General features: G+C 43.0%; 1 protein-coding gene and 1 non-coding gene across 3 annotated transcripts in view; one reads left to right on the top strand and one right to left on the bottom strand.

Annotated features, from left to right (window-relative positions):
* Positions 1–12,500, top strand: part of LOC143276184 (EVI5-like protein) — a 91,500-nt gene that overhangs the window by 17,567 nt on the left and 61,433 nt on the right. For both annotated transcript variants that reach the window (XM_076580619.1, XM_076580618.1), the window contains exons 8-10: positions 1,130–1,273; positions 4,550–4,639; positions 6,760–6,863. In XM_076580619.1, coding sequence (XP_076436734.1) covers positions 1,130–1,273; positions 4,550–4,639; positions 6,760–6,863 — 338 coding nt within the window. The remainder of the gene's footprint in view (positions 1–1,129; positions 1,274–4,549; positions 4,640–6,759; positions 6,864–12,500) is intronic.
* On the bottom strand, positions 2,800–2,872 carry Trnaf-gaa (transfer RNA phenylalanine (anticodon GAA)). The gene has a single exon. It is a non-coding gene; the product is annotated as a tRNA-Phe (tRNA).

The raw sequence follows: 12,500 nt of genomic DNA, 5'->3' as shown, positions 1-12,500 counted from the left end.
GCACGCTTCTGATTCAGGTGAGACGTGGTGAATTGTCACTTCTGTGTTGTACCTGTGCACACTTCTGATTCAGGTGAGACGTGGTGAATTGTCACTTCTGTGTTGTACCTGTGCACACTTCTGATTCAGGTGAGACGTGGTGGATTGTCACCTCTGTGTTGTACCTGTGCACACTTCTGATTCAGGTGAGACGTGGTGAATTGTCACTTCTGTGTTGTACCTGTGCACACTTCTGATTCAGGTGAGACGTGGAGGATTGTCACTTCTGTGTTGTACCTGTGCACACTTCTGATTCAGGTGAGACGTGGAGGATTGTCACTTCTGTGTTGTACTTGTGCACACTTCTGATTCAGGTGAGACGTGGTGAATTGTCACCTCTGTGTTGTACCTGTGCACACTTCTGATTCAGGTGAGACGTGGTGAATTGTCACCTCTGTGTTGTACCTGTGCACACTTCTGATTCAGGTGAGACGTGGAGGATTGTCACTTCTGTGTTGTACCTGTGCACACTTCTGATTCAGGTGAGACGTGGTGAATTGTCACCTCTGTGTTGTACTTGTGCACACTTCTGATTCAGGTGAACATGGTGGATTGTCACTTCTGTGTTGTACCTGTGCACGCTTCTGATTCAGGTGAGACGTGGTGGATTGTCATCTGTGTGTTGTAACTGTGCACACTTCTGATTCAGGTGAGACGTGGTGAATTGTCACTTCTGTGTTGTACCTGTGCACACTTCTGATTCAGGTGAGACGTGGTGAATTGTCACTTCTGTGTTGTACCTGTGCACACTTCTGATTCAGGTGAGACGTGGTGAATTGTCACTTCTGTGTTGCGCCTGTGCACACTTCTGATTCAGGTGAGATGTGGTGAATTGTCACCTCTGTGTTGTACCTGTGCACACGTTTCTGATTCAGGTGAGACGTGGTGAATTGTCTCTTCTGTGTTATACCTGTGCACGTTTCTGATTCAGGAGAGACGTGGTGAATTGTCACCTCTGTGTTGTACCTGTGCACGTTTCTGATTCAGGAGAGACGTGGTGAATGGTCACCTCTGTGTTGTACCTGTGCACGTTTCTGATTCAGGTGAGACGTGGTGAATTGTCACCTCTGTGTTGTTGACACTTGTGCAGGACTTGCTGCCAACACTACAGGTGCACTTCCAGACGCAGAACTTCGACACGTCCATGTACGCGTCGTCCTGGTTCCTGACCCTGTTCACCACCTCCATGCCTCTGTCGCTGGCACGACGTGTCATGGACCTCTTCATATCAGAGGTGAGGGGGGAGGGGGATAGTGACGTGACGCTGTTTGTGACAGTGAAGGGGATAGTGACGTGATGATGTTTGTGACAGTGAAGGGGATAGTGACGTGACACTGACAGCGAAGGGAGTAGTGACATGACACTGTGACAGTGAAGGGGATAGTGACGTGATGCTGTTTGTGACAGTGAAGGGGTAGTGACATGACGCTGTTTATGACAGTGAAGGGGTAGTGACATGACGCTGTGACAGTGAAGGGGATAGTGACGCTGTTTGTGACAGTGAAGGGGATAGTGACGTGACACTGTTTGTGACAGTGAAGGGGATAGTGACGTGATGCTGTTTGTGACAGTGAAGGGGATAGTGACGTGACGCTGTTTGTGACAGTGAAGGGGGTAGTGACATGACGCTGTGACAGTGAAGGGGATAGTGACATGACGCTGTTTGTGACAGTGAAGGGGATAGTGACGTGATGATGTTTGTGACAATGAAGGGGACAGTGACGTGACGCTGTTTGTGACAGTGAAGGGGATAGTGACGCTGTTTGTGACATTGAAGGGGATAGTGACGTGACACTGTTTGTGACAGTGAAGAGGATAGTGACGTGACGCTGTTTGTGACAGTGAAGGGGATAGTGACGTGATGCTGTTTGTGACAGTGAAGGGGGTAGTGACGTGACACTGTGACATTGAAGGGGATAGTGGCGTGACGCTGTTTGTGACAGTGAAGGGGATAGTGATGTGATGCTGTTTGTGACAGTGAAGGGGATAGTGACGCTGTTTGTGACAGTGAAGGGGATAGTGACGTGATGATGTTTGTGACAGTGAAGGGGATAGTGATGTGACACTGTTTGTGACAGTGAAGGGGGTAGTGACGTGACACTGTTTGTGACAGTGAAGGGGGTAGTGATGTGACATTGTGACAGTGAAGGGGGTAGTGACGTGACGCTGTTTGTGACAGCGAAGTGGATAGTGACATGACGATGTTTGTGACAGGGGGTGAAGACAGCAAAGGGGAAATGCCTGAGAAACCAACAACAACAGAATTTGTGTCACACCTGCTTGCATGCACGAGCACTCATGTGCATGCATGCATGTCTGCTGCACAGACATACACACCTCTGTGCGCACAGTCATGTACATAAATGCATGCACGCACACACACACACATGCATACACACATGCTTATGCAGACACTTTCACATACACTTGAGCGCATACAAAAACACATGAACGCATGCACACACGCCGGTACACATGCGAGCACACTCGTACACACATACATTCATTCTCTTGATTGTAACATCCATAATTATTTTTCACAGCACATACATACACAGAGAGAGAGAAGAGAGAGAGAGAGAGAGAGAGACTGAGGGGAGAGTTTCAGTTTCAGTAGCTCAAGGAGGCGTCACTGCGTTCGGACAAAACCATATACGCTACACCACATCTGCCAAGCAGATGCCTGACCAGCAGCGTAACCCAACGTGCTTAGTCAGGCCTTGAGAAAAGAAAAAGTGTCAACCGCCGGATAGTGTTCCGTGCCAGAACCCGGGATTGAACCAGGGACCTTTAGATCTTCAGTCTAGCACTCTCCCAACTGAGCTATTTCGGCTGAGGGGAGAGAGAGAGACAGACAGAGAGAGAGAGAGAACAGGTCACAGTGCACCAGCCTGGGAATGCCAAGGGAGTTCATTCTCCTTCAAGCTCTTGCCCGCAGGCAGACGACTTTACTGCAGTGCTGAGCGAAACAAAAAGAGCATGGTAACAGGACATGCAGCGTACATTAACTCTCTCCGGACGAAGGAATGCTCACGCATCCCTACACAAAACGTATTCGGATTCGGACGAAGGAATGGAATAGCATTCTCCAAAAGTAAAATTCCATCATGCGCTGTACACGTGATTTTGTGATTAGCCAAGCAGAGTGCGCTGTTCTGGGTCACTCCACAATCGAACAGTATGATTGGTCAGCCTGGGATTTGTGGCCTGTCTCGCACACACGCTGACAAAGTCACTGACCGGTCGTCTGCTCGTGTGCCAGCCTGTTAGCAAAGCGGGCTCTTCTCAGAATGTTGTGAAGCGAACAAGGCAGTGACGGCAACGTTTTAGGGTTGCCGAAGTACTTGAAATGCTACAAACTGAAGGGTCGGACATTGAAGAGGTGGATGATGACAAAGAAGAAAGCGAATTTAATGCAGAAAGCGAGCATGGGTATGATGATTCGGGGTGAAAAATTGGCAGTATTTTCTACATATGGCAAAACTGTAAAAATAAGATGAGAAATTTGATTTTTTTTATACGTATAGCTCAACACGTAATAAACCAGTTCTGAAAGTTTCATTTTCTTACACAGTATTTTGTATTTTTTGTAATTTTTTTTCCAAACCCTTACAAATGGGCCGTCTGTGGGGAAAAGCAAGGGAGAAGACTTGTCGCCCCGAGTGAGTTAACACAGCATCGTCACCAGGTGTTGTGGCCTTGTGACAACGCGTCTGCCTAGGGGAGCAAGGGGATCTGAGGGATGTAATCCCATTTGAGAAGCTGCTGGTTCATGGGGGTGTCTCTGAGCAAAACTGCTGCATTGGCGACATTTTCAGTGTTTGAATGATTGATGATGGTTCATAGAAGACCGCCTTTACTCATTTACTAGTAGGGGAAATAACTCCGCTAAACAGGCAGTGTTGGAGCGATCTTATTGTGCTTGCTTGTCGTTGTACAGTGTTGGGTTTTTTGTTTGTTTTTGTTTTGTTTTGTTTTTTCAGAGAAAAAAAAATGTGCTTCCTAATGATGCACAGAGTGAATATTCTGTGCATCCAAATTGAAATCTGTATGTCATTTATGCACGTACATAATAATTCATGTAACTGGGAACACTACACTGTGTGTGATGTGTTTTCAGGGCATGGAGATGGTGATGTGAGTGGTGTGTGGTGTGTTGTGTGTGTGATGTGTTTTGTGTGTGATGTGTTTTCAGGGCATGGAGATGGTGATGTGTGTGGTGTGTGATGTGTGATGTGTTTTGTGTGTGATGTGTTTTCAGGGCATGGAGATGGTAATGTGAGTGGTGTGTGTTGTGTGTGGTGTGATGTGATGTGTGACAGTGTTTTCAAGGCATGGAGATGGTGATGTGTGTGATGTGATGTGCATGATGTGAGGTGTGTGATGTGTGTTTCAAGGCATGGAGATGGTGATGTGTGTGATGTGATGTGTGTGACGTGTTTTCAGGGCATGGAGATGGCGATATGTGATGTGATGTGATGTGTAATGTGATGCGTGACGGCATTTTCAGGGCATGGAGATGGTGTTCCGGATCGCGGTGGCCATTCTGCAGACCTGTCAGGAAGACCTGCTGGCTCTGGACATGGAGGGACTGCTGCAGGTCACTGACCCCTCCCTCCTCCTCCTCCTGTCTTCTCCTTCTTACTCTCACTCTTCATCGTTCGTTCGTTTGTTTTATTCACTGTCTTCTTCTCCTAACTCTTCATCGTTTGTTTGTTTTAATCACTGTCTTCTTACTCTTCATCGTTTGTTTGTTTTATTCACTGCCTTCTTACTCTTACTTTTCATCGTTCGTTTGTTTTATTCACTGTCTTCTTCTCCTAACTCTTCATCGTTTGTTTGTTTTAATCACTGTGTTCTTACTCTTCATCGTTTGTTTGTTTTATTCACTGCGTTCTTACTCTTACTTTTCATCGTTTGTTGTTTCATTCGATGTCTTTTTATTACTCTTACTTTTCATCGTTTGTTTGTTTTATTCACTGTCTTTTTCTTACTCTTACTTTTCATCGTTTGTTTGTTTGTTTTATTCACTGCGTTCTTCTCCTTACTTTTCATCGTTTGTTTGTTTGTTTTATTCACTGTCTTCTTCTCCTTACTTTTCATCGTTTGTTTGTTTGTTTTATTCACTGCGTTCTTACTCTTACTTTTCATCGTTTGTTTGTTTGTTTTATTCACTGCGTTCTTCTCCTTACTCTTCATCGTTTGTTTGTTTTATTCACTGCGTTCTTCTCCTTACTCTTCATCATTTGTTTGTTTTATTCACTGTCTTCTTCTTACTCTTACTTTTCATCGTTTGTTTGTTTGTTTTATTCACTGTCTTCTTCTTACTTTTCATCGTTTGTTTGTTTGTTTTATTCACTGTCTTCTTCTTCTTACTTTTCATCGTTTGTTTTATTCACTGTCTTCTTCTCCTAACTCTTCATCGTTTGTTTGTTTTATTCACTGCGTTCTTACCCTTACTTTTCATCGTTTGTTGTTTTATTCGATGTTTTTTTTATTACTCTTACTTTTCATCGTTTGTTTTATTCACTGTCTTCTTCTTACTCTTACTTTTCATTGTTTGTTTGTTTGCTTTATTCACTGTCTTCTTCTCCTTACTTTTCATTGTTTGTTTGTTTGCTTTATTCACTGTCTTCTTCTCCTTACTTTTCATTGTTTGTTTGTTTTATTCACTGCGTTCTTCTCCTTACTTTTCATCGTTTGTTTGTTTGTTTTATTCACTGCGTTCTTCTCCTTACTCTTCATCGTTTGTTTGTTTGTTTTATTCACTGCGTTCTTACTCTTACTTTTCATCATTTGTTTGTTTTATTCACTGTCTTCTTCTCCTTACTTTTCATCGTTTGTTTGTTTTATTCACTGCGTTCTTACTCTTACTTTTCATCGTTTGTTTGTTTGTTTTATTCACTGTCTTCTTCTCCTTACTTTTCATCATTTGTTTGTTTGTTTTATTCACTGTCTTCTTCTCCTAACTCTTCATCGTTTGTTTGTTTGTTTTATTCACCGCATTCTTACTCTTACTTTTCATCGTTTGTTTGTTTTATTCACTGCGTTCTTACTCTTACTTTTCATCGTTTGTTTGTTTTATTCACTGTGTTCTTCTCCTTACTTTTCATCATTTGTTTTTTTTATTCACTGTCTTCTTCTCCTTACTTTTCATCGTTTGTTTGTTTGTTTTATTCACTGTCTTCTTCTCCTAACTCTTCATCGTTTGTTTGTTTGTTTTATTCACTGTCTTCTTCTCCTAACTCTTCATCGTTTGTTTGTTTGTTTTATTCACTGTCTTCTTCTTACTCTTCATCGTTTGTTTGTTTGTTTTAATCACTGTATTCTTACTCTTCATTGTTTGTTTTGTTCACTGCGTTCTTACTCTTACTTTTCATCGTTTGTTTGTTTGTTTTATTCACTGTCTTCTCCTTACTTTTTATTGTTTGTTTGTTTTATTCACTATCTTCTTCTTCTTACTTTTCATTGTTTGTTTGTTTCATTCACTGCTTTCTTACTCTTACTTTTCATCGTTTGTTTGTTTGTTTTATTCACTGTCTTCTTCTCCTAACTCTTTATCGTTTGTTTGTTTTATTCACTGTGTTCTTACTCTTACTCTTGTTTTTGTTTTGCTATCTTGTTCTCCTGCTTCTGTAGACTGCAAATCCCATGTTCAGTCATGTCTAGAATTGCGAAGCCAGTATTTATTTATCTGTTTACTTTTTTTTGTTCTGACAGTACCTGCAGAAGGATTTGCGAAGTCGGTTTGAGTCGGACACGGATCAGGAGCTGCTGCTTCAGATGGCTTTCCAGGTGCGCTACAACTCCAAAAAGCTGAAAAAGTGAGTACTTTGACTTTGACGAATTACTTTGTAGGAGCCTTGTTGGCTGCATACACAACGGTGGTTGGGGGTGGTGGGTGGGGGAGGGGAATGGGGGAGTGAAGGAGGTAGAAGGGGTGTGTTGGAGGGGTAGAAGGGGTGTGTTAGAGGGGAGTTGTGTGTTGCTATGTTGGTTTCTGCACAGCACGCTTACTGCTGTCACTGTGAAGATGGTCCTGCACCCTTGCCAGCAGCTGGTGTCGTTGTCACACACAAATTGTTCCCAGTTATTGCAGTTGTTACGTTGTCGGGGGACACTGCACTGTATCATAGTCATGTCGGACAGTGATCGTCAGAACAGTTGAAGAGGCAGCTGCTGTACCCACTGTCTGGGATAGAATTTGATTCCAGCAGAGAGTGCCTTGCCCCAAGCTACATCCCCACTCTCTCAGCCAAGAGGGTTTTAGGACAGTCGGCGTTGGGAATGGTTGAAAAAGCCGGCTGGCCCCCAAAGCTGCAGCTTTAAAAGCTAGAGCAATTTACCGCTAAGTTTGAGAGTTATAGTCCTTTAAAACATATTAAGGTGTATGTGAACTCCCATTGCAGTGGAGAAACCATTGATCATACAGCTCTCACTTTGCAGTTGGCTCAATTGTAAGCTTACATCACCCCCGAAAACGGAGTATGGCTGCCAACATGGTGGGGTAAAAACGGTCATACACGTAAAAGCCCACTTGTGTGCATCACGAGTGAACGTGGGAGTTGCAGCCCACAACGAAGAAGAAGAAGAAGAAGAAGAAGGAGAAGAAGCTTACATCAGTTTATGATATGAGGCAATAGTTAGGCAAAGTCTGGCAAGTACTGATTGTAAAAACAAACACACTTGCAGACACAGATTAAAAAAAAAAAAAGAAAAAAAAAAGAAGATGGCACTGCCCAGTGGTGAAAAGCTGTCTCCAAGGAAGGCAGCCTAAATTTCACTCTGCAATACAATACAATACAATACAATACAATATAGTAGTAGACAGCTGTGAGAAAGCTCATAGGAAGAAACAAAAATCATGTGGTGTATGTTTGGAAAATGTTACTTGGATTGGAACTGACAGGAAAAAATTATTATTATTATTATTTTATTATTATTATTACTACTACTACCTTTTTTATAATATAATTATTATTTATTCATTTATTTATTTATGTAAGCTTATCTATTATTTATTCACCTTTTTTTTTTTCCCTCAAGGCCTGATTAAGCGTGTTGGGTTACGCTGCTGGTCAGGCATCTGCTTGGCAGATGTGGTGTAGCGTATATGGATTTGTCTGAACGCAGTGACGCCTCCTTGAGCTACTGAAACTGAAACTGACAGGAAAAAAAGAAAGAAAAAGATTCAGTTAGGGGCCTGTTACGACATCATCAAAAAAGATAGAAAAAAAAACCAACAAAAAAACTGTTAGTTATTGCCAAAGACAAGCTCAGATGGATAAGTTTTACTTCTAATTGAAGTTTAATTAAAAAAAAAAAAAAATGAATCAGAGATAAAGTTGATTCAATTTGGAAATTCTTACTTTTTTGATCAGGTTGGTTTCAGTTGGTTTGAAAGGATCAGAGGTGCAAAATTTACTGTCACACTTTGCAAAATGGTACTGTATTTTGGAGCAGATATGGATTGTGCTCTTCTCCTTCTTCTTCTTCTTCTGCGTTCACTTGTATGCACACGAGTGGGCTTTTACGTGTATGCTGACCGTTTTTACCCCGCCATGTAGGCAGCCATACTCCGTTTTCGGGGGTGTGCATGCTGGGTATGTTCTTGTTTCCATAACCCACCGAACGCTAACATGGATTACAGGATCTTTAACATGCGTATTTGATCTTCTGCTTGCATATACACACGAAGGGGGTTCAGGCACTAGCAGGTCTGCACATATGTTGACCTGGGAGATTGTAAAAATCTCCACCCTATACCCACCAGACGCCGTCACCGTGATTCGAACCTGGGACCCTCAGATTGACAGTCCAATGCTTTACCCACTCGGCTATTGCGCCCGTCCAGCCCTTCAAATGGGATGTTTATGATGCTTAGGGAGGTGCTTCGTGTTGTTAAATGGGGTTTTACAAAGAACACAGAGAAAGAGTGTGTGTGTGAGAGAGAGAGAGAGAGAGAGAGAGAGAGAGAAAGATATTAAGGGAGGCAAATCTGTTTGTCCACCACTTGGGCTGGGCATGTATTGATGTCCCTTGACTGGTCATAAGTTCCTTCAACTGAACCAACAGTCATATTATTAAATTTTCATTTTATTTATATGCACATGTATATTTTGCCTTTCTTGTTGCGTGTGGACGTGTCTTTGTGACATCATTTATAATGTCGTCATGTAAGTGGCCCTCTTCTCCTGCCAGCGCCTCTTCCTTGCAAAGGATGAACGTTATTCATGGGGCTTAACCTGCAAAATTGAGGTTCCTTAATTCGTTCTTTGCTGGCAGATTACCTCCCTTACTCCCTCCTTACCCCCCCCCCCCCCAATGCCCCCAACACCCCCCACACCCCCAAAACTTGGCCGATTGTATAGGTCAAAAAGAAAAAAAAAAAGTAATATAATATATAATATATGAAATGTGATATCTGTTAGAATTTATGATGGGTGTCTGTGATTGGAACTCGGACACACACACACACACACACACACACACACACACACATATATCATTCTGACTGCAAAACTTGGCACTCAGTCATCAGAGACAAGCCAGGCACCTGTGTTGTTGAACTTTTAGCTTTGATTTTTGTCTTGAGGGGAATGGTGGTGGTGGTGGTGGGGAGGGGGCAGGAGGGCGGGGGGTAGGGTGTGTGTGTGTGGGGTGGGGGGGGGGTGAGGGGAATCAGCTGGCTAGCTGCCACTGGCATACAAGTGACAGCTGTCAGTGTTTTAAGGTTGGTTGTTGTGTGACGCACATGACATCACACACATCACACAACTCCATCTCCACGGCCTGAAAACACATCATGCACATTATACATCACATCACATCACATCACATCACATCACACATCACGTCACTCACAGCACACACATCACATCACACACATCACATCACATCACATCACACACATCACACAACACCATCTCCATGCCCTGAAAACACATCACACATATCACATCACACACATCACATCACACATAACATCACACACATCACCATCTCCATGCCCTGAACACACATCACACACATCACATCACGTACATCACATCACACACATCACATCACATCACACATCACATCACACACATCATCTCCATGCCCTGAAAACACACCACACACACACATCACACATTATATATCATACTTATCACACACATCACACATCATATATCATACATATCACACACATCACACATCATATATCATACATATCACACACATCACACATCATATATCATACATATCACACACAACACACATCACACATACATATCACACACATCACACATCATATATCATACATATCACACACATCACACATCATATATCATACATATCACACACAACACACATCGAACATACATATCACACACATCACACATCATATATCATACATATCACACACATCACACATCATATATCATTCATATTGTGGCATGGTGGTCATTTGTGTCACTGCTTTTTGACTCACGTGTGTTCTGTTTTTGTTTTGTTGTTTCTTGCTGTTAAAAAAATTTTGTTTCTTGCTTTCTGTCTCAGATTTTCTCCCTGTCTCTGTCTCTGTCTGTCTGTCTGTCTCTATACATATCTTTTTTTTCCTTTTCCCATGTTGTTCATTTTCATCTTTTTTTCTTCTTCCTATGATTGTATTTGGATGGATTTATCATTTTGTGTGTCCATTGTATGGTGCACACACAGAGAGATATACACACATGTGCACATGCGCGCACGCACGCGCGTGCGCGCACACACACACACACAAACACACACACACACACACACACACACATGCATCCATGAAGGCACACATGCATGAGCGCGCGTACACACACACACACACACACACACACACACGCACACACACCACATTCACACACACACACCCCTCTCCCCACCCCCGCCTCCTTTTACCTCCCCCACCTGCCCCCCCCCCCACCTCCTGTCCCCCCAACACACACACACATCATCACATCCTCCATATAAACCTCATGCTACATCCACAACGCTGCCATCCCACCGCTGACTGTCCTGAAACCCTCTTGGCCGAGAGAGTGGGGATGTAACTTGGGCAAGACACTCTCCACTATAAACAAATTCTAGCCCAGATAGTCAGAACAGCAGTTGCCTCCTCTGCTGTTCTGATGGTCATAGTCGGACACGACTGACTATCATATATAAGAAAACAAAAACAAAGAAAACAAGAGAGGCAACGCCTTCAAGACTCACTTGTGATAAATTAAGTCCCCTAGCATTAATTACAGAGTAATGTCCCTTTTTTTACTATCTGCACCAAAACGTTTGCAAAATAGATAAAAATACCATGCTTAGCAAAAGAAGTTCCTGTTTGAACAAAAAAATGATAATAATGACTCCTCTTGTTGTTGTGTCAGAATAAGAGGTCAAAGTGCCAAGTTTAGAGAATACAAAAAATATAAATATAACAGTAAATGCAGTTTGCATATAATTAGGCTTCTTTTTTTTAATTTTTTTGTGCCCATCCCAGAGGTGCAATATTGTTTTAAACAAGATGACTGGAAAGAACTGAATTTTTCATATTTTTATGCCAAATTTGGTGCCAGCTGACAAAGTATTTGCAGAGAAAATGTCAATGTTAAAGTTTACCACGGACACACAGACACACGGACACACACACACACACACAAACACAGACAACCGAACACCGGGTTAAAACATAGACTCACTTTGTTTACACAAGTGAGTCAACAAAGACAAAGAAAAAAAAAAAAAGAAGGTACTGCTGCTGGCTTCTAGCAATGCGCTGCCCCTGGGGCGTCACTCACTCATTCCCTTGACCGCTGGGGTCGTTGGGGGGACATGAGGAAGATGTCATAGCTCGCCACGCCGTTCTGTTGGCAGCTCTCGTGAGGAGATCTGGCATCATCATTTTGGTCCATTCCTTGACGTTGTCGGACCAGCTCTTTCTCTGCCGCCCCCGTCTGCGCCCTCCCTCTACAGTCCCTTGCAGGATGGTTTTGGAGAGGGGTGTTATGTCGTATGACGTGACCAAACCATGCCATCTTCCGTCGTTTGACAGTTGTCAGCAGTGGTTCTTGGGGCCCAACAAGGTTGCTGACCAGGTTCCGCACATGGTCATTGGTCTTGTGCTCCTTGTACGAGATGTGTAGTAGTCTCCCCAAGCACTTGGTTTCGGTGAGAGCTGCCTAAATTTTACACAGAGAAATCTGTTGTGAAAAAAAAAGAGAATTATAATACAGTACTATAAGATACCATGTTTTCTGTTGTTTGATTTGAGTGGATTTATAAACTGTAGTGTTGTGTTCACACACACACACACACACACACACACACACACACACACACACACACACAACACAACACACACGCACCACACACACGCACACGCACCACACACACACACCACACACGTATGCATACAGACACACACACACACATACACACACACATGCATGCACACA

This window comes from Babylonia areolata, chromosome 31 (genome assembly GCF_041734735.1).
Source record: "Babylonia areolata isolate BAREFJ2019XMU chromosome 31, ASM4173473v1, whole genome shotgun sequence".
Classification (NCBI taxonomy): domain Eukaryota; kingdom Metazoa; phylum Mollusca; class Gastropoda; order Neogastropoda; family Buccinidae; genus Babylonia; species Babylonia areolata.
Note: the sequence above shows the minus strand (reverse complement) of the source record. Positions and strands in the feature narration are given on the sequence as shown.